We start from the raw sequence: 23,990 nt of genomic DNA, 5'->3' as shown, positions 1-23,990 counted from the left end.
GCAGAATTGCACTCGCAATGCAAACATATCATGCCATACGCAGACAAGCCGGAATATCAATCTCCTCTTCTGGATTCTCTCAAAGACCATTGTTCATTACTTTTGAACCAAAGTGTGCTGAGCACATCCGTTGGGTATCTAGAATCTGACGCCAACCACATCAGGCTTCAGCATATAGTAAAAACAGAGTATCGCCTTTTTCTCCCTTTTCAGCCCATTCCAAAAGGAAAGAAAGCAACAAAGAAAGAATGAAAGACAAAGAATTACGAGCCAATCAACCCCCCCAGCGCCATACCTATCCAGTTCACCTTACAGTTTTGCTCGTGCGAGCTTTGTCAAATAATTGCGTACATCGTAATGCTGTCATCTACACTACTGCCACATGCGACGGATGTTGCGCGGTTCCTGAACCGGATTTGATGCCTGCACACCCGCCACAGACTGGTCCCCGTTTTGTCCTTGTTCTTGTTGTTGCTGTTGTGCAAGATTAGCTGCCGCTGCCTCGGCCCAAGGCTCCTGTACAGGATAGCCCTGGTGGTAACTTGCCGCCATTTGCGGTGCGTGGTGCGATTGGTGATACATGTGTTCATGCCCCATATGGCTATAGCCTGTTGACTGTCCCCAGGACGGCCGCGAGTAATGCTGGCTTGTGTAGTTCGACCCACCATAGGCAGACCCGTAACTATTCAGACCTCCACCAGATGGCCCCGGCATGTAGCGGTGGTTGGAAGAAGCCAGCCCTTTGCCCTTGTGATCGTTTAGACCCGACTGCTGCCATCGGTACCGCGCTTGATTCTCCGGGCCCAGATACGACGTTTGTCCGCCGCTCGGGTCCCATATCGGCAGTCCATTCGGAGGTTGAGCTTCTCCGCGAGGTATTCCACGCCCGTACGCCGCAAAGTTGCCGTTGATGCCGCACAAAGCCCATGCGAAAACTGCCACATCTCGGATCGAACGCATCAACATGTCTGTTGGCGGCCCACCCGCGGCTTTAGCATGTTCCTGTAAGGGCATGTGTTGGGGGAGAAGTGGCGATTGGAAGCGATGATAGAGTTCTGGGGGGTAGTACGGTTGTATTGGCTGCTCGCCCCAGGGTGCTGCAAAGAGGCCATTCTGAGAATGTATCGATATTGACGGTGAGTACATGTTGGGTATTGCTGGCCGGGCGCGTCGAAGAATCACAACAAGCCCATCTGATGTGCAGGACACAACGGCTTCGAGCTCGACAGCCGGTAAAGGCCCCTGCTGGCGTCTATTGCCATCCTGATTGCCACCCTGGATATCATCCTGGTCGGCAACGTTAGTCCGTCCTTGTGCTGGCTCCCTGGCGTCGGGAGCCGCGTTCGAGGATCCAGCTGCATGGTTTGTGGATGCCTCTTCACGGCGTATAGATCCAAGAACTTCAGCTTTGGAAGGGTCGGGACTCATTGACTCGGTCTTGATGACCGCATCGCCATCATCGTCCAAGTCCATGGGAGAGCTGAGATGAGCACCGCCGTCCGAGTCCATATCGCTGCTGCTTGGACTGCCTCTGCCGCGGACTCCATCGACTCCGTCAACGCCGTTAGCACCATCCATTCCATGACCTCCACGGACACCATCGATGCCGTCTACGCCTCCGTCTATTTCTGCATCAAGCTCTTCCTGTGTCCTTGGATCACGGAACCAGAATCTCAGATACGCAATCGAGTCGTTGGACTTGGCACTTTCGAGACACCTAACAGCATCAGCCAAACAATTGTTCGCTATACATTCGTAGAAGCTTTTGTGCTGGATTTGGTCAGGTCTGAGACCAAGGATCTGCGAAACAGCATCTGTGGAAAACATGATCGACAACGGCCTGGTAAACCTGTTTAGGATCAAGGCAGCCCGAGGTTCTCGCTCCACAGGTGGCATCCGGAACTTGGGGGAGAGGTGCTCGAGCATGTGATAGCGAGGGTCCCGCGGTGAACTCGAGAAGATCCTCCGAATTTGTGGTGCCTCGATAGCCCGTCCTAGAAAGCTGTCAGCTTGGTCACCTTTCATCTTGACCGTACAACGTACGTTCGCTCTTGGCTCCAATTCGATAAATACTGGTACAAGCTACCAGAACATCATGAACTATGGTGAAGCAACACTCGCAGCTGATCCATTGCCCATTTCGATGCTGCACTCGCAGATAATGGAGCGAAGCAGCTTTGTCTAATCGCACACCTCTGCCATGAATCTTCCTTGCCCATGCCTCCTCGTCTGGATGGAAATAGTCGAAGCATGGCCGGCCCTGGACTTCATGAGGCTCATATCCAAGGATTTCGGTGATTGAGGCTGAAGCGAAGAGAATATTGGCTTCAGGTGACAGATCTAGGGAAGCCCGTAAAGTTAGTAAACGCAGAGCAAAAGTATCGAGCGGTTGATAGAGTTTTTTCTCCCCCAGCAAGGTCGAAAGGTTAAATATTTAGCCACGGGTACTGACTGTGAATGGTTATAAAAGTATGCTCCATTGCACCGAAAATTTCTTCCATTATTTCCTGTTTTATGAATGAAACTGTATTAGGGGTCAAGTGCCTTCCGTTCCAACTCTAACACAGCTTACTGAAGGCCTGCTATAGGGTCTGTGTGGACAGGCAAGATGTTGTTTTCCAAGCTTCCTCTGATAAGGGCCGTTGGAGTGATGGCAAGGTTACAAGACTCGTGTTTCGCGGTTTCCTCGGTTGTTCAGCACGGGAATGGAAGTGCTCTAGGCCAGCAGGCCAGAGGGGGTGTCTTTGAATAACCGAGTCTTGTATGACATGGATTCCCGTCGCCACGGTCAGAGAGGTTGAGCCGCCCCAGGAGCTATCAACCAAGCACTTTTGTACGAGGTCCCGTACACAAATGCAGATACTAGCGTGGCGGCACTCTGCAGAAGACACTGAGGGGCCCCGTGGAATGGACCAGCCAGAGAGCTTCTGGGTCACCGATGAGTTGTTTTTTCTCCCCAAGTGACACAACGTTGCTTCGGTCCAATGCAGTCGCACGCGGGATGGACTTGCAATGCAACTGACAACGGTAGCCAGTCAGAATACGAGTCGTCGAGAAGGGTGCAGAGAATTGCAGCAGCTGGGCACACGACGTTGACAGGGCTGAGGGAAGAAGATCAGACGGTTGCAAATGCAGCAGTATTAATCACGAACGACGGCCAGTCAGCAAGAAACCGTGCCGATGTCAAAGAGACGGGACGAAAGAAGGGCCACAGAAGGATGATGAAGTGGTTCAACGTATGACAGATGCAGCCAAGTCAAGGAAGATGCTTGAAAGCCGCCGGTGCTTGGAGAGAAAAAGCGAGAGAGGTGGTGTTTGGTGACGGCACGGAGATGGTAGGGAATAAGATAATAAATAGAGAGGAGTTGCCCTGCTATCAATGTCAGCGTGGTGAAACGGCAAAATGGTTCATGTTATAGCTCACAGAACAGTAGCAAGCAACAATAAGAAGTATCCGTTCTTGTCGAATTTGATGCCGGCTGAACAATTTGGGTATTGATGTACCCTGACGCAGGCACTCCACAAACCGTCCACTGTCTGCCACAAACCAATCCAATGCCACTTTTACAGGGTGCTCACACTAAATCCTGGAGCGGAGAGACTTTATTATTAACAGCGAGAGAACAGGGGCCTGGGCGAGCCTGCGGCGTGCGGCCCTACGCACTAGACTAGCCCAGGGTTCGCTTCTAGCAGTGACAACTCCCGCGGAACGTCACAATTAGGCGAATGCTGTTGAAAAAAGCATGGCCGGAGGATCGACTCGCTAGTCTCCGTCGCGCTTAGTCTCGAAATTACCAAGTACTCACACAGTTTGCACATTTTATACCAGGGTCGCGCTTACTACTGTATCTGTCAGGGAAAGCGATCAACCACCGAAACGAAAGCACCAGGCATCTATCCTACCGTAGCTAGTCTAGACACAAACAGAGCCATCTGGCCATGTCGCAAAAACCAAGAGATGAATCTAAGCATAACCCGTGTAGGTCAGCTCGTACTGCGCTGACATACCCGTAGCGCTTGCTTTCGATACCAGTCTATAAGCTCTGCCAGCCCAGTGTATACTACGTACAATCATTCAAGGATGCTTGTATAGTGGAACATTTGCAGCACGCCTCATAACCCAAAACATGGTTATGTGGAGTCGCCAGTGCTCAATGTTTAAAGCGATCAATAGAGCGCCTCGTTCTAATGTGAATATATGACTACTTCAAATGTCAACATGGTATGCCGTTACTCGTTATATAGCATTTCATCGACTAACCACTGCTTTACGTTAGTAGCAGGTACTATAACACGTCCTATAACAAATTTGGTCCGGGTATATGCTTTGTTCCACGACGAAATCTCTTATATAAATGATCAAGCGATATCATCTCCAAGGACAAGAACAGAGATCAACTTTCGGGTGTTAGACGACTATTCCGGTAGAGCTTGCGAGAACAGGGGCCTTTGCGGAGGGAGAAAGCCTTTTTCAGCATGGCTGAGATTCGGAAGCTGACAGGGGCCGGCACATGGGCTTCCGCTTCCTGACAGCACCAGTAAACTGCGCTGCCTTCGAGCGCTACATGGTAGGTGTGACCTTTTGGTCGAACACCCTTGAAAAAATAATGAACCAGGCTCTCGGGATATACTACTAGGATTCCAAGTTGAGACTGCGGGAGCCCTTAAGCGACAGGCATGCAAGACATACAGGACCTTGGGTGAAGCCGTGATTTGCTTCGCAAGCTCAGCATCTACATACACTTCTAAACATACTTGGCTGCAAATTCCTCCACAGCTAGGAAAAAAATATCAGTTAGAGTATATCTATCCTTGACCGCAAATTCGGCTTACTGGCGACTCGTAACAGGCCAGGCTGATGATAGATGACCATGTAATGCTGTCGGCAATCATCTTGACAATAAAAATACCGAAGTGCTCTCTGTCGTGAAGTGACATGTCTCTGGTTCAAATTGGTGCGTTCGGTGGAGATACGCCTCATGGCCCTTCTGGTGGAGCGGGATTACGCAGTACCTCCAGCAGGGCCGAAATGGATACACTGAGGAGCCGTTCTCCTGCAATGAAGCCGCTTGACTGCCACCAAAGATCTTGTTTAGTCCGTCCACGCCATTTGCAGTTGAGTGTGCACGATACGATCAAAGGGTGTAAAGTTAAATAAACCTATTCCCGCATTGGTTCCGTTCACGAATTAAAGAGCCCCGACAGTATGATATCGGGACTACAATCAGTGGTTCTGCCATCATCACCCAGTACCGTGCTGACGGATAAGAAAGGGCCTGGAAAGCTGTCGAATCTGATATTTCGTGCCAGAGACTTCATCAGCAAGAGTGTTGCGTACTGTGCAGATGCTGGATTGGTAACTGTGACAGTACAAATCGTCAATCACAAACCCAACGGCTCACGCTTGACTAGTCGCGAACCGCAGCCGGGACTACATGGCGGATTATAGTTCTGGAACAACGGAGCCTAAGGGGAAGCCACAACTTGCGTGCCGCTGCCGTGATCGTCAAGCTCTAGAGTATCTTAATGGCCGAATCGTTGCCATTGTTTGCTTTGACATCGGCTGTGGCTTGGTTAATCGCGAAGAAAGGTGAGGCTATTTAATTTTGTGAAGGGTAAGGCAACTGGCGATCGATGTCAGATGAACGCGTCCCATGAGAGACCGTGAGCATCGAGCCAATCAGCTCGAAGAACTGCCGCATTTCCATGATCAACCCCACCAAAAGAGCAGGGGCACACGAGTGATAAGAACATTGGCATCGCCGTGACGAATAACGGCAAGCGATTGCTCGTCCTCGGAGTTACATGTTCTTTCGTACGAGAGCTTCTTGGAAGGAGTGCCGTTGAACACCTTTAGCGTGACAAAGCCTTTGACATATGCAAGAGCCGACCAAGCCGTCACAGCCGAAAAACAAAACAAAATCAATGCTAGCATACACCTATCAATATACCACACGCCATGAAAACATGGAGCATTTTCAGAAATGGCTGGTCAAAATTGGACGCCAGGTTGTGATAGCCTGTAGCCACTTAAAAAGCTAGACGGAGTTTGCCGTCCCGAATTTGAATACTCGAGGGTTTGTTTCGAACGAGCTATTGTCGAAGACGACTCTACCCTCCACACCAACTATTAGGGAACACAGGGAACATGTATACTGGACTGGGCAACTACGTCAAACCTGGTTATTGATAAAGTCTGTCAGTGCCAGAACTCGAAGCTCTTGGATGTATGCACAGTAGGTCCAGTTCGACCACTAACGCTTTCGGTCTCAAATAGAATTAGTACAACCAAACTCTCTTGTTTGATGGTTCTGTTCCTGCATTCACGGGCTGAACTAAACACCGGCTTATTCCGTATTTCAGCAAGCGAAACCAGTACGCCTCGGAGCCGGTGCACATTGTTATGGTTCGCCAAGTTGACTTAACCTACGTTAGGTACCACTTGCCCTTGCGTTTCGGAGGAAACAAACAGCATATGAAAGCTACATGTTTCATACATTGCGCTTGTATGCTAACCGTAACCTTCCAACTTGCTTGATGCCGATAGTGGAATGATACAACATACTCAAAAACACCAGGCAAAGTCATGCATTCGCAGTTGGGTTACAATGTGCGGCATGGTGGCAGATAAAAGACTACGTACAACTGCGTCTTGCAAGTGCTATCTCACCTCGTCAGTTCCAGTACAACAGCTGTTGATACTTAGCTTGCGTGCTGAAAACGTGAATTGTATATCTATTTCAGCAGTATCCGTGCAGAGAAGCTATGCACACGATTTTAGGTCGCAATTGTTCCGATAAGAGATAAGTTCCAGCTGTTTCAATGTGACAACTTGCACGTACCTCTGCTTGATCCTATCAAAAATTTAACATCGGGAGGTGCTGAAATAGCCCTCTAACATGATTTAATGACCGCAAAACACTGATGGAGCCCATCATGCCTTGCATCCTGTCCCGAGGTCGAGTCATAGGATTTTTCATTTTCGATTACTGAACAAACGAAAATAGGTGCCTCAATTAGCCCAGAGCAGGTCGAATTGGTTCCAGTGACATAGCTTTAGGACGACCATTCTCACTACCGCATCTGTGTCTGTTGTGTTTCGTGACGAAACTGCACGATACCGGAGGTGGCTGTCAACGAGTCGATGAATGAATGGTACAGTACTAGGTTAAGGCCTTGCTGCGAAGCTAAGCACTTACTGGGGTTACCATAAATTCATAACCATCCATTTACTACTGGCAAGGACCACGACAAGGGTGTCAGCCAGAATCCATGTCAACCTTGGCATTCGATTCCTTCGATTGCTGCAAGGAGGATTGAGCACTCGAGATCACTCACATTAATCCTCGTTATCAGAATCCGACAATAGCTTGGTTAGAGACCATTCGCAGCATTTGTGCGGTGTGCAAGCATCCGCCACATATCCGCCCCACGCCGAGTGTCCAACACGATACAACCGAGACAACAAGCGCTACAGACTGCCATTTGAAGTACCTTGAAAGATATTTCTGGCCAAGTTCGCGTGATAGACCCCTGTGCTCGGGATGCCATCAACTATTTTCAACGACGAATGGGATCTTCCCCGCCTCAAGGCGTCTATCGGGTTTGAGGTAAGATTACCACAGTCAACGTTTCCAACGTATATGTGTTGCTAATGGATATAGGATGATTCCAAGGAAGATACCGGTATGCTTGCTTATATTTCGTTACGCTTGTCGATACTGACCATCTTGTCACTGCTAGAGTTCTTCGATGTGAAGTTCTATCCGTACCTTCAACCTACGGACGACCCAGTATTTGCCGCCGTTAGTAAGAAACATGCGAGTATTCCATCATTGTGGTGCCATTTGTGCACTTTCTGGGGCTGACTTCGTGCACAGATTGTGATTTATCGACTGTCAAGCAATGTCAGTCCATTCATCGAACTTGTCCAAGTGCTGCGTGATGACGATGTAAGCTCAGCTGTATTGCTGCAGGGTTTCTATGCTGACCTCATGCCAGCAAGGCGCCGTTAATTGCAGTTGCACTTGGACCAAAGATCCTGAAACCGAGGTCCCCTGGCTTTGTGTAGCTGGGTGGGACGCGAAGATTAAGATTTACGATGTGATCAGTGGTACTTTAGTCAAGGTAATTCCTCATCTGCCGGCTTTGGGGCACTATACTAACTGGTCATAGACACTTGTTGGCCATGGAGCTGTGAGTTCTGAGAAACCTGAGGATTGTACGCTGGCACTAACATTGAGGAGGAAATCAATGACCTTGCCACATGCCCAAACAACCCTTCCATACTAGCTTCCGCTTCGCAAGATACAACGGTCAGGATATGGAGTCTTGATTCCTCTGATGAAGACCAGCCTTGCCTCGCCATTCTTGGGGGAGAAGGCCACTCTTCTGGTTTGTTGGCAACTGTAATACTATGCCATTGACGAGTCACCGTTGTATCACTAATGAATGCTCTCCAGGCATTTCACAATAGTGGACGATACGTCCTTTCTGCAGGCCACGACAATTGTGTTTGCATGGTAACTAGTTCTAAACTATTCTTCCGAGTCAGTTGTGCTAACTCACTTATGCAGTGGACATTGCCAGACCTCTCTGATAGACCCCGGACCAGAAACCCCCTTCCACCAGTAATCGTACACTATCCGCACTTCTTCACATCAGAGGTCCATAGTGGAATTGTCGATTGGTAGGCACCAGCCCTTTGTTTATGAGACTCCCCGCAGCTTACTGTAACAGTGTTGCATTTTACGGAGACATGATTCTCTCGCGAGCATGCCATGAGGACGTAATTGTTCTGTGGAGGATCGAAGGGTTCTCTTCCAAAAACCCACCACCATCTCCATCTGACGCCCCCACGACTAGCGACACTGAGCGGCTTACTCGATCGGCTTTCGTTCCAGTAACTGTATCAGCGGCTCCTCAATACACCCGCATGATACAATTTCATACACCTGGCAGTGGCCACCAGTTCTACATGCGCTTCAAGCTGTATCATGACACTGGGAAGCATCCAGTCCTCGCATTCTGCAATGCACATTCAAATGTTTTCTTCTGGGACTTGGCGCGGATCACGGCGTTTCACGAGTTTGTCACTGAGCTAAATAGGCCCGATCGTGACGTGCCTTTACAGCGTCCTAGCTGGCTACAACCCGTTGTGCACAGACAAAAGGCTGACCCGGTCAGTAAGGTGCGAGCCGACGCAGATGACAGGGACTCGGTAATATCGGGTCGGACTGGTAGCGATATTGACCCTTCAGCTAATTCTAACAACCACTACAGCCAAGAGACACTCGACTCATGGCATGATAGGTACGACTCTACCCGCATAGACGAAGCACTTAGGTCTCATAGCCAGAGCTCCGTGTCCGTCAAGGATTTTATTGGAAGACAGGTGGCTTGGAGTCCGCTCGGTGACTGGTGCGTTGTGGTAGGGAGCAAGAACCTCATGGTAGTATTAGCCCGCTGGCAGAAGAAGGAGAAGGACGACAGAAGATCTGGCCACTAATATCAGTTATCTTGCTCGATATTAGTTCTACATATAACAAAGTCATTGTCGGCGCTTGTGTGGGAAGTTGAGGGGAACGAGTGCACCAAGTTAGTGGCTGAACTGCCCTGGCCTTTTTTATGTGGTCAGTCTCAGACGGCTACCACGAAAAGTATGGCTGCCAGCTTACACCACAAGCGAAAAGAGCAATTAACTCGTTAAAATCAGGGCCGCATTTGAAGTCGTGCGGAACGCTAAGTGATAAGCATCTTATGCTGATTCAATGTTGATAATACTGCCTAGCAATCTCTGTAGTTCGTTTATAGACACTGACTTAGTTCTGTTTCCTTTTGATGGTCGTGCCAGTATTTGGGCTTGTTTTTCATAGGATATTTCAACAAGTGCCCCCCCTTCCCTATTATCTACGACAACATAGAAGCTTGATCGTCATCCGGGTCCAGGTAACGATTTAGCCATGGCTCCAGCTGTCCGCCTCTCTCTACTATCCTTTCGAATGTGACACTTGCCTGCTCTATTTCCTGCTCTCTGCGCCTTATAGCATCCCTATCATCCATGCCGTGAGTATTATGCGTGGCCAGGGAGAGTCCCTGCAATCTGTCACCTACGCTCCTGCTGTTGGCGCTACCGGACTTCAAAAGACGCGTGGGCAAGTACAAATCCCCAATGAACAGTGACAGCATACCTCGAAGTCTTAAAAGCTCGATATGTGTCGAGTATGGCACAGACTGCATCAGGTTGTCCATCCTCGCGGCGATTTGTTGTGCGGCTACTTGAGTCGCGTGACGCACCTCGTCACACGCTTCCCAAACCGTGTTTTCTTGCTCATACTGGCGTTTTTGTGTCTGCGTACCGTGATCCTCTTCTAACTCGTGCTGTGATGATGGCAGGTCAGACATGATCCCACTGTCGTCCGCGGGTATGGACGACTGATCGATCCGATGCAGTGCCCGTCTGCATTCAGCATCGATGTTGTAGATCTCAATACTGTACAGCGCAGGCCAGAAATCGACGGCGCTGATAGACCGTGGGAAGTGGTGGTCGTAGGGATTGTACTGTGCTAGAGTCTCGAGGTAATTGCGTACTTTCTCTATGTTGTTTGTTGAACCCCAGCGGGGAGGCTGTTGACTGGATACTTCCTGTGCTTCTTCTCCTTCAAAATGGTGTCCGTCCCTCCTTTCCTCGCCATCTCTCATCAGTATCTCAGTACCAAGGGTCCACATCTCATTTAACCGAATATCAACGTCTTTGGTCCTGATCAAGAGGCTGAAAGCCCGCTTTGCGCGTGGGATATCACCTTCGTGGATGCACCGGTGCAATATAGCCATCATAGTGTTCATGTGCTTGAACTTTTGCGAAGAGCTCGGGGTCATCTCAACCTCACTTTGCCTTTTAGACTCTCCGTCTGTATCAACATCAGCCTCCGATCCACTTCCAAGAGTTGACATCCTGCTTTGACGTCGGCCCCGCTGGCTTTGCACAGCTCCTGACTGCCAATTCGGTGGTAGTCCTTTGTGTGGGAAATTGGTGTGAATCTTGGAGGGTACCTCCTCCTCCGGCGAAAGACCTGCCAAAGCGAACTGGCGCAGGGTATTTGGGGAATGACTTCTTGGGTTGATGGCATCAGAAGGGAAGCGCGAGGAAGAGGCAATAATGTCCGTCTCCGGTGAGGCAGAGCCATCCATCTCATCTTTCGGGTTCCTCTTTCTCTTGCGCTGTGTTCCTAGCCGCCATGAAGGCACGGGCAGCGCAAAAGGTTCCATGTTCTAACACTGTTGTCTCAACACTGGCTAGATAGAACGTATCAACAAATATTTTGTCGGTGATCAGACGTTAACGAGAAAAATTCTTTTGCGACTGAGAGCCTGACGCTATGTAAGGATAGATGGAAAAGCTGTAATTGTGAATTAGCAGACGACAAGCAAATTGATGAGCGCATGACTTACATGCTCAATGACTTCTTCACTTGGGAAAACCGAGAAAATCCCTAGAACAGCACAACATGCCGCAAAATGCAGTAAGCAACGGCCGAGGACGATAGTTTGAAGTTCATATATCTCACAAGTACGAACAAATTAAATTTATGAGTCTCCGGTCGAGAAATATGTCAATGAATGACTACATACACTTTTTTGCACTTTCTTGCCATTGAGCAGCGGCTATGCGAAAAAGCGGGCATGCAAGTAGAGGAGCTTACTAGCTCCTAATGCAATAATCCAAGTTAGTCATGTGACGACTGGATTGGATGTTAGACTAGCTTTGGAACTTCATCATTGAAGGTGAAGCTATCCAGTGACAGAGCTGCAATTTCACAGCACAACTCCAAACCCAATCGTTGGACTTCACCCACGATGCGCCGGACACTACGACTCTTCGCCGCCGTCAAGCCGGTGCGCTACCTCGAGGCCGGTAACCCCACCGGTCTCACCGGTCTCTACACGCACAACTCGCCGCGCTCGACGCTGCTCTACCTCTACGGCTCGACCCTGGACAAGATCAAGACCGCCCCGGAGTCCTCGCTCTACCGCCAATCGATTGAGGCCCAGACAAAGCATCGCATGAGCATCGTCTCCGCCGCCGTACCGCCCGGATACAATGAGTGGCAGCAGAACGCCCAGAAGATCCTGAAGGAGAACCCAGAGGGCTTCAATATCGCCTCCCAGGCCGCCATCAATGGCGCACAGGCTCAGATCATCACGAGGGGAAACCAGATTTTCCTGATGCGCCACGATCCCATCAAAGAGGATGAGCGTTACGAGGAGTGGGATGGCGAGGTTGACGAGGGTGGCGAGAAGGAGGGTCTGCGCACCGAGGCTGAACGCGCGGACCAAGAACTCTTCTTCTCGAGAAAGCCCATGGAGATCAAACCCAAAGTTACATGGGAGCCTGAGCCGCAGTTGACTGCCGACCAGTTTGTTTCCAGAAGAACGCACTACTCATCCACGCACTAACGTTTGGCAGGGTTGAGGAGATTGAGCAGAAGATTGGTGCTGGCCTGATTGAGGAAGTCGTGCAAATGGCCGAGAGCGAGCTGAAGCTTCTTGACCTTATGCTTCAGGCCAAGCCGTAAGTTCATTTTGAATGTTATCTAATGGTTTCAGCTAACCCGAAAATAGGTGGGAGGAACTCGAGGAGAAGCCCGCTGAGGGCCAATGGACATATTTCGAGCGCAACTCATCGTAAGGGGCTAGATCCGGGACAGCACAGCATTTGCCATGCGTGATCTATTTGGGATCCGCTGATGTACAGTATAGTCTCACTTGTACATAAATTTAGAGCCGCTAGTTGCCAGGGGTAGTCAGAGTTGATATAAAACATCACTACATGCAGGCATTGTTGAGGGCATTGAATCACTAATAAAACTGGCTATCAGCTGAACACCGCCCACGTCGGAATGGGAATACTCGATGTATGTTTTGGTGTTGCCCAAACTGAATCCACACTACACCGTTCTGGGCGTCTGACAGGGTCAAATACATTAACATCCCACCTTGATTGGACAAATTTTCTCCAGAGCTCATGCACATATCCACGTAATCCAAAAACGTGGCTGGTTCACAGCCTTCCGCGATGTCAGAACATAAACAAAAGCAGTGATCAAGTCTCGTGACGTCCGCTCCGAGAAATGCGGTTACTCGAAACTAGCACACTCAAAGTCATTGATTCCTTTAGTATTGGCGAATCCGTGGCATATCAATATGCGATTCTATCTCACACCTGGGATGGAGATGAGTTGACTCTACAAGAGATGGAAGGTCCTCATAAGAAAATCAAGGAGAAGAGAGGTTATCTCAAGGTTGCAGGCGCGTGTGCCCTTGCGTTAGAGAATGGATTTAAGTACATCTGGATCGATACTTGCTGGTACGCATTGATCACAAATAGCAATGCACATCAATGCACATATAACTAATAAAACCATACAGCATCGACAAGACCAACAGCGTGGAACTCTCCGAGGCCATCAACTCGATGTGGCAGTGGTACAAGGAGTCAGCGGTTTGTTATGTCTACCTGGTAGACATACCGGATCACCTCAGTGCTCGAAATCTTGACCGTCGTGGGGATATGAAGTTCCAGACGAGCAGATGGTTCACTCGGGGATGGACGCTGCAGGTCAGTATTCAGGGTCGCTGATTTCCTGCTTGGATTATCTCGAGAGCTGAAGTGGACTCTGTTTAATCCTTCATGATCTCAAGGCCCCAAAGATGCTCCAAGATACTCCTGGAATACTATGATTGAGAGATTGCTAATCGGTGCGGGATGAGTAGGAACTTCTAGCGCCACGCTTCGTTGAGTTCTACGCCAGTGACTGGAGCGAGATTGGCACCAAATATAGTCTTGCGACTAGGCTGCATAAGATAACACGAATTAGTAAAGATGCTCTAGATGGGAAAGAGCTCTCCTCGTTTTCTGTCGCAGAGAGGATGTCCTGGGCCGCTAGAAGAAAAACAACCCGGCCAGAGGATATGGCGTATTGTCTGCTTGGAATATTCGAGGTCAATCTTCCACTTATCTACGGCGAAGGGCGTGGTTCCTTCTATCGTCTCCAAGAAGAGATCATGAAACGATATGAGGACTACACAATACTACTGCCTGGTTTCTGTGATGGGTCGCACATACCCACGCTGGACGAGGAATTGTTAGAAGAAACGATGGATTTAGATATGGCTTCTCAACCGCGTGAAACCACCGAGGGTTTCAAAATCCTGGAATACTCTAGTGGGCCGTGGAACACACATACAGGCCCGCGAAAGCCACTCATCGCCTCAGATATCCATTCGTTCAGAACGCCGATTCCGTGGTTCAACCAGCCTAGACCAGGAGCGACGTATTCAGGCATATATACTGACAACGATCGAGGTCCTTGGCGGAATCAGACGTCGCCTAGATTCACTGCTCGAGGACTACATATCAGCACAGGATTGCAAAAGTGCTCCGGGACGCCGTCTTTTTATCTACTTTATTGTAGATGCAAGATGAACGACAATCTGATCTGCTTGTTTCTTAAACGTGATGAGAGGAAAGACCTCATTCTTCGCCACATTGAACATGACAGTCGTTTTGTCCTCGTACCATCAAAATATAGAAATCGTTTTCAGTACAACGACGTCTACCTCGATACCACATTTCGGGACGATACGAATGCATTAAGCCGCTCAACAATAGGTGGTTACGGAGCTATGCTGACGATAGATCTCAGCAAGGTAACACAACGAGGCCTTACCGTCGCGACAAGCCACGCAGTCTACGTCGGCACAAGCTTCGGGCTGCAGGCACGCTGGACACCCTGGAAAACCTGGCGCTATTCTGTCCCACGGCTGGTAATCAATTATCAGGAAAACAGCATTGGCCCAACATTGGTGTGGTGTTCGATTCCAAAAGTTCGGTCTGATGTAATTGTGTTATTTGAGCAGCGAAGTTGTGAAATATTTCAAGGCACCCTTAACGGGAGTTCCTCTCCGCTTGCTGAGCTGTCAGATGCATCGAAATTCCCGTTACCGGAAAACTTGCTGCAATTTTTTGGCATATCGAATTTCGGTCTTGGCGAGTCGATATGTGATAGAGCCAGCACACTGATTAAGGACCTGTTGGTGACAGCGGCCATCAAGCGACGCGGACCTGGGGCCGGCCTTTTGGTCAGCTTCGAAACAGTGGTTGGCAGACAAGACGCGATGTTTTGAATATGGTGACCTAGACATATCTTTCTAGAAGAAGCACAGCACATGGCACTCCGCAATACTTGGCTACCAGATCCTAGAAAGAAAAGCAAAAAGGCGACGTTCGGCGCTAGAGTGCGGTTCGGTGCGTCGGCGGCTTGGCAAGCACATGATGTACTATGTAACCCAGATAAAAGTGTGGAACCGGAATTTCCGGTTCCTTGTTCGAATTGTCCTTTCAATCCCATCTCTCACGAGAGCGAACCATTATCTCACAGCGTGGTACGATTCGTGTTTGCCACTGCTCACGGAAGGATGTTAGAAACTAATGCGGAAGGTGGTGGTGCTTCTGATGTACGATTTGGGGGAACCTCTCGAGCAGCCAAGCTGGACCACCGCACACTTAAGTACCAACGTTAGACTAGACTACTACTAATGAAAATATCGGTGTTGTTCCACACTATAAGATCGGCTTGCCGACGGCCACGGAGCAGCAGTGACAGCTAAATCCGCACGGAAGTGGATGAGCCACCGTCTTGCAGGGCTGATAAGGACCTGCCCACTTCTAGGCCTTTTGTCGGCGCAAAACGTCACCCTGATAAAGGCCCAAAGAAATGGGCAATGGACGCCAAGTGGGACTTTTCGCTGCTTCGTAAAGCGCGATGAGATGCTGTACGGCCCATACTTTGCCCTGTGCGTTGGACGTGCGCCAGGGCGAAGATCCCGAGTCTTCGTATCCAATTCTGACGGAATCTCCTTTTCTGGCGTCTGGCTGGAACTGACCACTGTTCTTCGACTATTTATTTGTCCCGTAGGAATAGCAGCAACAGCGATGTCCATTCCGAACACCCAAATATGTCGACCACTACAACCTTAGCAGGAAGCAGAGCGCCGTCTGCTCATCTTGTATCACTTGATCACCCTGAAGCTTGTGGGGATAAAAGTACATCAAAGTTCCAGCCCGATTTCAAGCACGGAAAACAAAGTGAAACGCCATCTAGCGACACTGATGGCAAGGAAACTGGCGAAAGGTATCCAGGCAATATTGTTGGATGGGATGGACCCGACGACCCGGAATGTCCCCGAAATTGGCCCAAATGGAAGAAATGTTTCTTCGTCCTCGTCACCTCGGCGGTAATCGCAACTGTATCTTTCGGATCCAGCGTGTTCGCACCAGCCTCCAAAGTCACTGCTGTCGAATTTGATGTTTCTGTGATCGTCATGCGACTTGCAGTGGCACTCTGGATTTTGGGATTTTTTACAGGCCCGATCTTCTTCGGGCCGCTTTCGGAGCTTTTCGGCCATGCTATGGTGTTTTCGATGGCCATATGTGGTGTCGCCATTTTCCAGCTGCCCATTGCTCTCGGTGAAAACCTTCAGACGATTCTAATAAGTCGATTTTTCTCTGGTGTCTTTGGAAGTGCGGCATTCGCGACAGTGTCAGGAATGTACGTCGAGCTGTATGAGCCGATACCTCGAGGTGTTGCGCTGGGATTATCCTCGATATGTATTAATCTTGGAGCTACGATTGCACCCATCGCTGGTGCCTATATCGTTGATGGGTCTGGGTCACAGTGGCGATGGACGGCATGGGCGACCCTCATCGTCATGAGCACATTTGGTATCGCTGCACTTTTCGCTGTACGGGAATCGTCGTCAAGGATGATTCTGAGGCACAAGGCAAAACGACTGCGTTTCGAGACGGGGAACTGGGCGCTCCACTCCAAGTCAGAGGAGACCCGCGTTGAGTTCAAGGACATCATTTATCGTTACTTGACAAAACCCGTCCGGATGTTCATCACAGAGCCGATTTTGATCATATTCACGATATATCTGACACTGGTTTATGGCACCCTATATCTGTCGTTTCAAGCTTTCCCGACTGCGTTCCAGGAAAGAGGTTGGTCAACCAGAGCGAGTTCGCTACCGTTCATTGCCGTAGTCTGTGGAGTTATCTCGGCCTGGGGCGTACAATCGCTTTTCACCATAACCTGGTACAAGAACCAAGTTGTGAGACTTCACGGGCCTGCGCCGCCCGAGTATCGGTTACCACCGATGATGGTAGGGGCATTTATTCTTCCACCATCGCTCCTGTGGTTTGGATGGTCTGGAAATGTCCATCCTGCTTCACAGATTATCGCAACATACTTCATCGGATTGGGTCTAATGCTGATTTTCGTGCCCGGTATTTCGTACATCGTCGATGTGTACGGCTTTCACTCTAACTCGGCCATGTCCATACACGTTATTGTGCGAAGTTTGATAGCTTGTTCCTTCCCTATGTTTGGGAGTATAATGTACGAGAAACTGGGGGTAGCCTGGGCCTCATCAGTGTTGGCCTTCCTATGTATTGCCTTGGCGCCAGCACCTCTACTATTTTGGGTATATGGCAAGAAGATCCGAAGCTGGTCATCGTTTGCTTTTGATTGAGGGTGCGTTCAGAGATACCCCATAGAGTTTTAGATAATTATGTTATGGCGTAGAAGAAGTCTCATGGCCTTGTATGAAGCGTTGCTTATCTTCCTCTTGTGTTTGATTCTTTTTCGGACCAGATTGCTTTTGATACCAACTACTCGAACCGGTACAATTGGGTTCAGACTATTTAAGTCAACCATGAACTCTTGGTGCCTGTGATGGTGAGCATAGGCAATTCGACTCACGGGGTTTAATATACTTGATTTTGCTTGCGTTTTGCTTCATCCCAAACTCCTCGCTAACCTCGTATATTTTCCTTGCAGCCTATCCACGCTACCTAAAGGCTCCTGGAGCCCATACCACTAGCAAGTCTTCGATGCAGGCGAACTCGTCATTCTGACCTGCCAGTCAGACCATAATGACAACGCAGCAGGGATGTTGGTACAAGGGCAACCGAATATGAACATGCCTTACGGTTGGGAGCTACTTGAACAGTGTCGTGTAATGTACGCAATTTTGCCCATGGAACGGGCAAAATCCCATTTTTCTTGACTTGTGAAACAAAATCACTCCGGTGCGTAGACTTCCAAGCATAGAGTTCGCATGTAAACATTGTTTTAGTACCTGCCACAATATGAACGAAGCACGACTCGTCAGTCTAAGTGATCCAGGTGCGAAGCTGGTCAATGTTGACCACATGGCTGGATTAAGCAAAGCCTACAACTAAAAGCTTTGCTGTCCTTCTTAGCGCTTGCTCAAGAGTTGAGAGTCATATGTTTGTCAACCAAACGTCCCCATCTCCGTATCTCGATTTTTTTTTTTTTTTTTTGCTTTTCTTTGCTCTTCTTTTTGTTTTCTTTTTATAGCTTGAGGCTCCCGCGCGGGACCCCACCCGGAACTCCATTGGGATGATGGCAGGCAGAAAGCGAGATATAAAAGAGAATACGCAAAAAATTACAATGCGCAAATCTCCGAGGACCAGTATTTCGCCTGTGTGGGTTGTACATTTCTCAGCCGCAATGCTTGGCTCTTCACCAAGCAGAACCGTCGCGTAGGCGATGGCCACTCGGGCTGGCTCGCGTAAATTTGAAGGGGCCGACAGATTCCGAACGGACGATGACTTGCGGACGTGCAATCGTCACTCTATAGGCTCCCGGGCCGTGCCAGTGGAGGAGACGCCGAAGACTCTGGTCTTTACAGAGCGGCAACATTACTCCGTGACCGTCGATCAGTACACGTCAGCGCGTGGATGGGCGTCGTTCCCATGTCAGACTGAACCTGGCGCAGGTTTGATTGCCGACTTCGCTACATAGTACACGTGGTGCAGCGCCTTTGCCTCATTGGTTACGGTAATCGAATCAACAGGCCCTGGAAATACTCTGCAATAGCGCTCAGGCGCTGTAGCATGGCCATGGGGAAAAAAAACCCCCGCGATGACGGTTTGGGATTGCGCTGGAAACAATTTGTCGCGAGCCCATGACGGATAAAATCCTTCGCTAAGCACTGCATGTCTTCGAAACGAATGCGCCGCATAAGGAGCGCCGAGAAGCGCGAAAGGCAAGTTATCCGTCTGTCCTGGAGCGAATCTACCCTTTGGTGGTCACGCGACCCCGCTGAACTAGGTTGACTAGGTTGCTGGAGCCCGGGTAGTGCCCAGGGCATTTTTATTTAGTGGAACCATAAGTATGTATTCCGTTGGACGTTTCCATTAGTTACGGATAGGATTTCTTGGTATTGATCGTGATCCCACTTTACCATGCTGGACCAAACTGGACCCCTATCGCTTTCGCTCCAGGATACACCTCCACGAATGATGCATTTCTTGGCCATGTCTGCCTCTTGCCGCCCTGCATGGTGGCCGCGGTTTCTGCCTCTCTGATTCTTGGCACGGTTAGGGCGGCATAAGCTGGTCTTGATCATCATTGTTCAGCCGCCAGATGGCGAATTCTCCCAGATGGGGTTGTTTCGTTTGTCTCTCCTTTTATTCGGACGTCATTTTCGCCAACACTGGAGGACAATTCACTTGAGTTAATCCAATTCAGTGCACGCTCTCATCGTGCTTGACAGGACCCTTGACGGACAAGACACCTGATACAGTTAGTGCTCGCGCCCGATGTCAATGTGAGAGCCGTCAGCGAGCACCTTCTTCTTTTCGTCGCTGGATAGATGTTTTCGTGTCCTCGTATTAATTAGCTGTGTTTGTGATTTCCCCCCTCCAGCTCTCATTCTTACAAGTCCTTTTGCTCGATCGGTTTTCACACATGGGGGTTCCTCCCAATTTCGTTTCGAGCGATATGCCAAACCAGTTGTTGCGCTTGTTTCGCACGAATCCTCATGTCGCAAAGATATTGGCGAGGCGACGGTTCGTCGTCGCCTTAGGAATCCCACTCGTGATTCTTTGTAGGTTATCTCTCAGTACCAAACTTTATTCTGCGCAAAAGGTCTGACAGGCATTATTTGGGTACAGTCATGTTGATGTCCGGATTTGTTGTTGATATCGACACACGTACGTTGACGTCTGACACCCTGAATGGTGTTCATGTCGGCCATTCACAGTCAAACTCCTCTAATGCGCACTCAAATTCGTCGGTAACATTGACAGAGCGACCGATAACCGCATACACGTCATACCAACGACCTGGGTATGATCTCCCCCTGGCTCATGGAATACCTTTGCGCATCTTGGCCCTAGGCGCCTCAACAACCCGAGGCGATAGCGTGGCGGAGGTGGATAATAACGGGTTTCGAAGACCGCTCAGACAAAGATTGACGACCCTGGGTAATAAAGTAAACTTTGTCGGCACAGAGAGGCTTGGAAATATGACCGACAATGATATTGTTGCAGGACCAGGAGTCCGAGTGGACACTATCCATGGAATGGCCGAACAGATTGTGTCTAAGAGCAAACCAAATCTTATTCTTGTTAACGCAGGCACAAACGATTGCTTGATGCATGTCGACATTGACAACTTTTACAAGCGTTATGACAATCTGGTGCAGTACCTTCTCATGGCTTCACACAAGGCGACCCTTGTTCTTGGAACACTGCTGCCGACCTGGAATACTCAGTTCGACGGAAGGGAAGACGTGTTTAGGGTCAACCCTCAGATCCGCAGATTGGCAAAAATCTATCAGAAGCAGGGATTACCAGTTGTTCTTGCTGAGATGCAAGGACCCGATGGCATTCAGGATGAGAATCTTGCTGAGGATGGTAAGAGTCGAGAGCAAAAAAAGCCATCGAGCCAAGCGCTAACTCGCGACATCAGGCATGCACCCGGCAACTGCGGGATATGAAATGATGGCCACGAAACTGTTCGAGGCCATAGTCGAGGCCGATGCCAGAGGATTTTTGCAGCCAGCTGAAACGGTTCCCTGGATTTCAGATGACGGCGAAGAGGGTAGGAAAGACGAATCCAACTACCAAAACTGGTACAAGCAACAACGAAACCTGGAGACCGAATGGAAAGCGCGCGAGGAGTCAGAGATGGCTAAGATGGAGGCCGAGCTCGAGATTATGAGACAACAACGCAAGGCGTCTGGACAGTGATACCCCTTTGATTTCGATAAACTACGAGGTAAATTATTTATCAGGCGTACAGCTAGTTTCTAGAGAGAGCCAAACAAGCTGCCGTGCCAGCTATTCGGGGCTTAAACCTGTCAGGGTCTGCATTTCTAGACATTCAGAAGGATAAAAGCCGGCTGGTCATCCGGAGTAGAATTGAGATCAACGACTGGGTCATATCAGGAGCACGGACACGAGAGCTTGTAGGTTTACTGCACGAGGCTGGCTCGCCTGGGATTGGTATGTTTGGAACACTTGGATTCAAGTTTGAATGCAGCCAACAGCAAGCTTACAACACTGTCTGTGGGCGAAAACGAGGTATATAGTAATGTAATATGTTCACAGTCACTACGGTCAACCTAAACTACCACATCCGTACGATGCGACAAAGTGGCGTGGGCGACAAGAGATAGAGCATTACGAGTCAGTAAAAGTACGATTATAGTATAGTATAAGTGGGCTCGTTTCAACTAAGCAGAAATGCAAGTATTGGTTGTATAGTGTAGTGGTTAGCACGTGGGATTTTGATTATAAAAATTGAAATCTTCCTGAGACCCCTGTTCGAACCCGGGTACGACCTCTCAAAAATTTGCTTTTGCTGGCCGCGATGACTCCTTTTTGGAGACGTTAGCGGGGTTCACTCATTTATCTTTTGGCTAATGCATTCCGTTGTCGGGGAGTCCACCACGTTCTGCAGTGGCGTATATTTTGTTCCAAGGAGTTGACTGGCTGGTGTGATGCATACCACATCATGTGCTTTCCGCGAAGTTGTATATATGTATGTATGCATTTTTGTATAGCTTTATAACATTTTTATCACACAAACAAGTCAATGTTGCACAGCGTGTGAATGAACAGCAACGACTCCTCAACCGGTGCCGTGGTCCCTATGCAGATGTACACAATATCAGAGATAAGCACTGCGAAACGCACCCTGCCGCGGGGTAAGAACATCCATGGCGGGGCAAGCAGCAAGCACATCATCGCGAGGCGAGCTGGCGCCAGGGCGATTGGTCAATTAGTACGAATGAACGACCGTACTGCACATCGATAACCGGGGCCAGTTATAAGCACGAGGCCTTTTTATTATTATTATAATCCAGTCACATCTTTTGCCTAGAAGTGGTTCCTTCCTCTGTAATCTATACGTGTTTACTAAACCTTCATGTTCCCAAGAACAGCTCTGCACACACTTCATACGCTTACACGACGTCGCCCAACCCCATCTGCCGTTCCCTGCGACCTATCCGCATTGATCCGCAGAGTCAACATGTCTTCCGCCGTAGCCAAGCGCCTCTCCGGCAAGACCATCGTCATCACGGGCGCCAGCTCTGGAATCGGGCGCTCGACGGCTCTCGAGTTCGCGCGGACGTCGCCGCAGGACTTGCGTCTGATCCTCACGGCGCGGCGAATCGATGCGCTAAAGGAGGTCGCAGCCGACATCACAAAAGAGGTCGGGGACGGCGTCAAGGTCTTGCCCGTCGAGCTGGACGTTTCGAAGCCGGACCAGGTCAGAGAGTTTGTAGGGAAGCTGCCGGAGGAGTGGAGGAACATCGATGTCTTGGTCAACAATGCGTAAGTTACCGCCTATGGACTTGGTTGGGTTGGGTTGGGGTATCGCTAGCCGTGGGGAACCCAGTATGCGCAGCATCACTGACAATTATGACGATGCTACAGAGGCCTGGTGAAGGGTGTCGCCAAGGCACCTGAGATCGCTGAGGCGGACATCAATGAGATGTTCGCAACGAACGTGACGGGTTTGATCAACTTGACACAGGCAGTCTTGCCCATTTTCTTCGGCCGATCAGATGGAGGCAAGGGAGACATCGTCAACATCGGGAGCATCGCGGGCAGGGAACCATACCAGGGTGGTAGCATCTACTGCGCAACCAAAGCCGCAGTGCGTAGCTTTACAGAAAGTTTGAGGAAAGAAACTGTTGCATCGCAAATTAGGGTCATTGAGATCGATCCTGGCCAGGTGGAGACGGTAAGTTAGAAAGAAGAACTTGTCAACACTTTGTGTTATTGCTTGACCGCTGACAGTTCAGTAGAACTTCTCTGTGGTTCGATTCTACGGCGACAAGTCGAAGGCTGACGCAGTTTATTCGTATGTCCCCATCGTCCCCGTTGACTACATGTAGCTGACCATTTCTAGCGGTGTGGAACCCTTGACACCAGATGATATTGCAGAGGTGGTGGTATTTGCGGTGGGAAGAAGAGACAATGTTGTGATTGCTGATACTCTCATTTATCACAAACACCAGGCAGGAGCTGGTCTGGTTCATCGAAAGGCCTAGAAGTAATGGAAACATGTATATTGAGCGATATATATATATATATATATTTAGAATAGAGCAATGTAGAGTGTACAATTGGCATTGTGAGGCATCGCTGTTGAGTCAAACTCGAGGGCCAGTTGCCCATGATTTACGAGACCTACCAGAATGAAATTTGAGGCAATTGTTACCTGATCCGAGATCTGTTCCGAATTAGCTAAGCCCAAGACAAAATATGTACTAGTGATTTGAGTAGAAATTCTTGGGTCAGAAAGCCGTATTACTCATTCACCAAAAGCCGGCATCCAACTGGCAGACCTCAAGACGATGCCTGACAGTCGAACGCACTGGAACATCATCACGTCCGAAGACAACTCCACAACTGATCATCGATGCCCTAAGACAACTACAGTGCGGGAGGGTCGCTCGGCTCCGGTGACATAGTTGAATGGATAAACGCGTTTCATCATAAAAGAGCGGGCGATGGAAGAAGAGTGCTGTCGTACCTAGTGGAGCTATAAAGTACAAATGCACGATGCGAGAGATCCTTGAATACTGTTTCATGTCAGTCAAAG

General features: G+C 49.3%; 9 protein-coding genes and 1 non-coding gene across 10 annotated transcripts; 8 read left to right on the top strand and 2 right to left on the bottom strand.

Moving 5' to 3' along the window:
- Positions 1 to 372: 372 nt before the first annotated feature.
- Positions 373 to 2,480, bottom strand: BKA67DRAFT_509648 (uncharacterized protein; the record flags this gene model as incomplete). Its single annotated transcript, XM_046097255.1, has 3 exons — positions 373 to 1,994; positions 2,044 to 2,340; positions 2,453 to 2,480. The coding sequence occupies 3 exons, from the start codon at positions 2,478 to 2,480 to the stop codon at positions 373 to 375; spliced, it is 1,947 nt and encodes a 648-aa protein (XP_045964826.1).
- A 1,573-nt stretch (positions 2,481 to 4,053) lies between these two features.
- On the top strand, positions 4,054 to 4,647 carry BKA67DRAFT_62576 (uncharacterized protein). The gene has a single exon (XM_046105539.1). It carries the CDS (start codon positions 4,199 to 4,201, stop codon positions 4,496 to 4,498), a length of 300 nt encoding a protein of 99 aa, XP_045964825.1. The 5' UTR covers positions 4,054 to 4,198; the 3' UTR covers positions 4,499 to 4,647.
- A 2,941-nt stretch (positions 4,648 to 7,588) lies between these two features.
- BKA67DRAFT_548886 (WD40-repeat-containing domain protein) lies at positions 7,589 to 9,825 on the top strand. Its single transcript, XM_046101537.1, has 7 exons — positions 7,589 to 7,686; positions 7,744 to 8,127; positions 8,176 to 8,196; positions 8,247 to 8,408; positions 8,463 to 8,522; positions 8,577 to 8,689; positions 8,740 to 9,825. Exons 2-7 carry the CDS (start codon positions 7,984 to 7,986, stop codon positions 9,506 to 9,508), a joined length of 1,269 nt encoding a protein of 422 aa, XP_045964824.1. The 5' UTR covers positions 7,589 to 7,686; positions 7,744 to 7,983; the 3' UTR covers positions 9,509 to 9,825.
- Positions 9,826 to 9,827: 2 nt separating this feature from the next.
- On the bottom strand, positions 9,828 to 11,643 carry BKA67DRAFT_687056 (uncharacterized protein). The gene is made up of 2 exons (XM_046109041.1): positions 11,452 to 11,643; positions 9,828 to 11,399 (listed from the first exon to the last, which is right to left on the bottom strand). Exon 2 carries the CDS (start codon positions 11,266 to 11,268, stop codon positions 9,910 to 9,912), a length of 1,359 nt encoding a protein of 452 aa, XP_045964823.1. The 5' UTR covers positions 11,269 to 11,399; positions 11,452 to 11,643; the 3' UTR covers positions 9,828 to 9,909.
- Positions 11,644 to 11,787: 144 nt separating this feature from the next.
- BKA67DRAFT_548879 (ETC complex I subunit conserved region-domain-containing protein) lies at positions 11,788 to 12,995 on the top strand. The gene is made up of 3 exons (XM_046101536.1): positions 11,788 to 12,416; positions 12,467 to 12,571; positions 12,622 to 12,995. Exons 1-3 carry the CDS (start codon positions 11,857 to 11,859, stop codon positions 12,686 to 12,688), a joined length of 732 nt encoding a protein of 243 aa, XP_045964822.1. The 5' UTR covers positions 11,788 to 11,856; the 3' UTR covers positions 12,689 to 12,995.
- Positions 12,996 to 13,036: 41 nt separating this feature from the next.
- Positions 13,037 to 15,602, top strand: BKA67DRAFT_62179 (heterokaryon incompatibility protein-domain-containing protein). Its single transcript, XM_046105489.1, has 3 exons — positions 13,037 to 13,366; positions 13,429 to 13,618; positions 13,774 to 15,602. Exons 1-3 carry the CDS (start codon positions 13,131 to 13,133, stop codon positions 15,184 to 15,186), a joined length of 1,839 nt encoding a protein of 612 aa, XP_045964821.1. The 5' UTR covers positions 13,037 to 13,130; the 3' UTR covers positions 15,187 to 15,602.
- A 415-nt stretch (positions 15,603 to 16,017) lies between these two features.
- Positions 16,018 to 17,592, top strand: BKA67DRAFT_508917 (major facilitator superfamily domain-containing protein; the record flags this gene model as incomplete). The annotated part of the gene is made up of 1 exon (XM_046097194.1): positions 16,018 to 17,592. The coding sequence occupies one exon, from the start codon at positions 16,018 to 16,020 to the stop codon at positions 17,590 to 17,592; it is 1,575 nt and encodes a 524-aa protein (XP_045964820.1).
- A 2,319-nt stretch (positions 17,593 to 19,911) lies between these two features.
- Positions 19,912 to 21,124, top strand: BKA67DRAFT_530778 (SGNH hydrolase-type esterase domain-containing protein; the record flags this gene model as incomplete). The annotated part of the gene is made up of 3 exons (XM_046099289.1): positions 19,912 to 19,939; positions 19,982 to 20,788; positions 20,844 to 21,124. 3 exons carry the CDS (start codon positions 19,912 to 19,914, stop codon positions 21,122 to 21,124), a joined length of 1,116 nt encoding a protein of 371 aa, XP_045964819.1.
- Positions 21,125 to 21,630: 506 nt separating this feature from the next.
- BKA67DRAFT_t30 lies at positions 21,631 to 21,719 on the top strand. Its single transcript has one exon. It is a non-coding gene; the product is annotated as a tRNA-Gln (tRNA).
- A 186-nt stretch (positions 21,720 to 21,905) lies between these two features.
- Positions 21,906 to 23,467, top strand: BKA67DRAFT_548868 (uncharacterized protein). The gene is made up of 4 exons (XM_046101535.1): positions 21,906 to 22,714; positions 22,817 to 23,126; positions 23,191 to 23,246; positions 23,295 to 23,467. The coding sequence occupies exons 1-4, from the start codon at positions 22,305 to 22,307 to the stop codon at positions 23,434 to 23,436; spliced, it is 918 nt and encodes a 305-aa protein (XP_045964818.1). The 5' UTR covers positions 21,906 to 22,304; the 3' UTR covers positions 23,437 to 23,467.
- The last annotated feature ends 523 nt before the right edge of the window (positions 23,468 to 23,990 follow it).

Source organism: Truncatella angustata (genome assembly GCF_020726525.1).
Source record: "Truncatella angustata strain MPI-SDFR-AT-0073 chromosome Unknown BKA67scaffold_1, whole genome shotgun sequence".
NCBI classification, from domain to species: Eukaryota; Fungi; Ascomycota; class Sordariomycetes; order Amphisphaeriales; family Sporocadaceae; genus Truncatella; species Truncatella angustata.
Note: the sequence above shows the minus strand (reverse complement) of the source record. Positions and strands in the feature narration are given on the sequence as shown.

What these genes read in the sequence shown, in the direction of transcription:
- BKA67DRAFT_62576 (XM_046105539.1), top strand. Translation starts at nt 4,199, where the DNA reads ATGACTACTTCAAATGTCAACATGGTATGCCGTTACTCGTTATATAGC.
- BKA67DRAFT_548886 (XM_046101537.1), top strand. Translation starts at nt 7,984, where the DNA reads ATGCTGACCTCATGCCAGCAAGGCGCCGTTAATTGCAGTTGCACTTGG. An exon ending in TCAGTGGTACTTTAGTCAAG is followed by an intron (nt 8,128 to 8,175) that starts GTAATTCCTCAT and finishes AACTGGTCATAG; the next exon opens with ACACTTGTTGGCCATGGAGC. An exon ending in CATAGTGGAATTGTCGATTG is followed by an intron (nt 8,690 to 8,739) that starts GTAGGCACCAGC and finishes TTACTGTAACAG; the next exon opens with TGTTGCATTTTACGGAGACA.
- BKA67DRAFT_687056 (XM_046109041.1), bottom strand. Translation starts at nt 11,268, where the DNA reads ATGGAACCTTTTGCGCTGCCCGTGCCTTCATGGCGGCTAGGAACACAG.
- BKA67DRAFT_548879 (XM_046101536.1), top strand. Translation starts at nt 11,857, where the DNA reads ATGCGCCGGACACTACGACTCTTCGCCGCCGTCAAGCCGGTGCGCTAC. An exon ending in CCGCAGTTGACTGCCGACCA is followed by an intron (nt 12,417 to 12,466) that starts GTTTGTTTCCAG and finishes AACGTTTGGCAG; the next exon opens with GGTTGAGGAGATTGAGCAGA. An exon ending in CTTATGCTTCAGGCCAAGCC is followed by an intron (nt 12,572 to 12,621) that starts GTAAGTTCATTT and finishes ACCCGAAAATAG; the next exon opens with GTGGGAGGAACTCGAGGAGA.
- BKA67DRAFT_62179 (XM_046105489.1), top strand. Translation starts at nt 13,131, where the DNA reads ATGCGGTTACTCGAAACTAGCACACTCAAAGTCATTGATTCCTTTAGT. An exon ending in ATCTGGATCGATACTTGCTG is followed by an intron (nt 13,367 to 13,428) that starts GTACGCATTGAT and finishes AAAACCATACAG; the next exon opens with CATCGACAAGACCAACAGCG. An exon ending in CTCGGGGATGGACGCTGCAG is followed by an intron (nt 13,619 to 13,773) that starts GTCAGTATTCAG and finishes CGGGATGAGTAG; the next exon opens with GAACTTCTAGCGCCACGCTT.
- BKA67DRAFT_548868 (XM_046101535.1), top strand. Translation starts at nt 22,305, where the DNA reads ATGTTCCCAAGAACAGCTCTGCACACACTTCATACGCTTACACGACGT. An exon ending in ATCCTGGCCAGGTGGAGACG is followed by an intron (nt 23,127 to 23,190) that starts GTAAGTTAGAAA and finishes ACAGTTCAGTAG; the next exon opens with AACTTCTCTGTGGTTCGATT. An exon ending in AAGGCTGACGCAGTTTATTC is followed by an intron (nt 23,247 to 23,294) that starts GTATGTCCCCAT and finishes GACCATTTCTAG; the next exon opens with CGGTGTGGAACCCTTGACAC.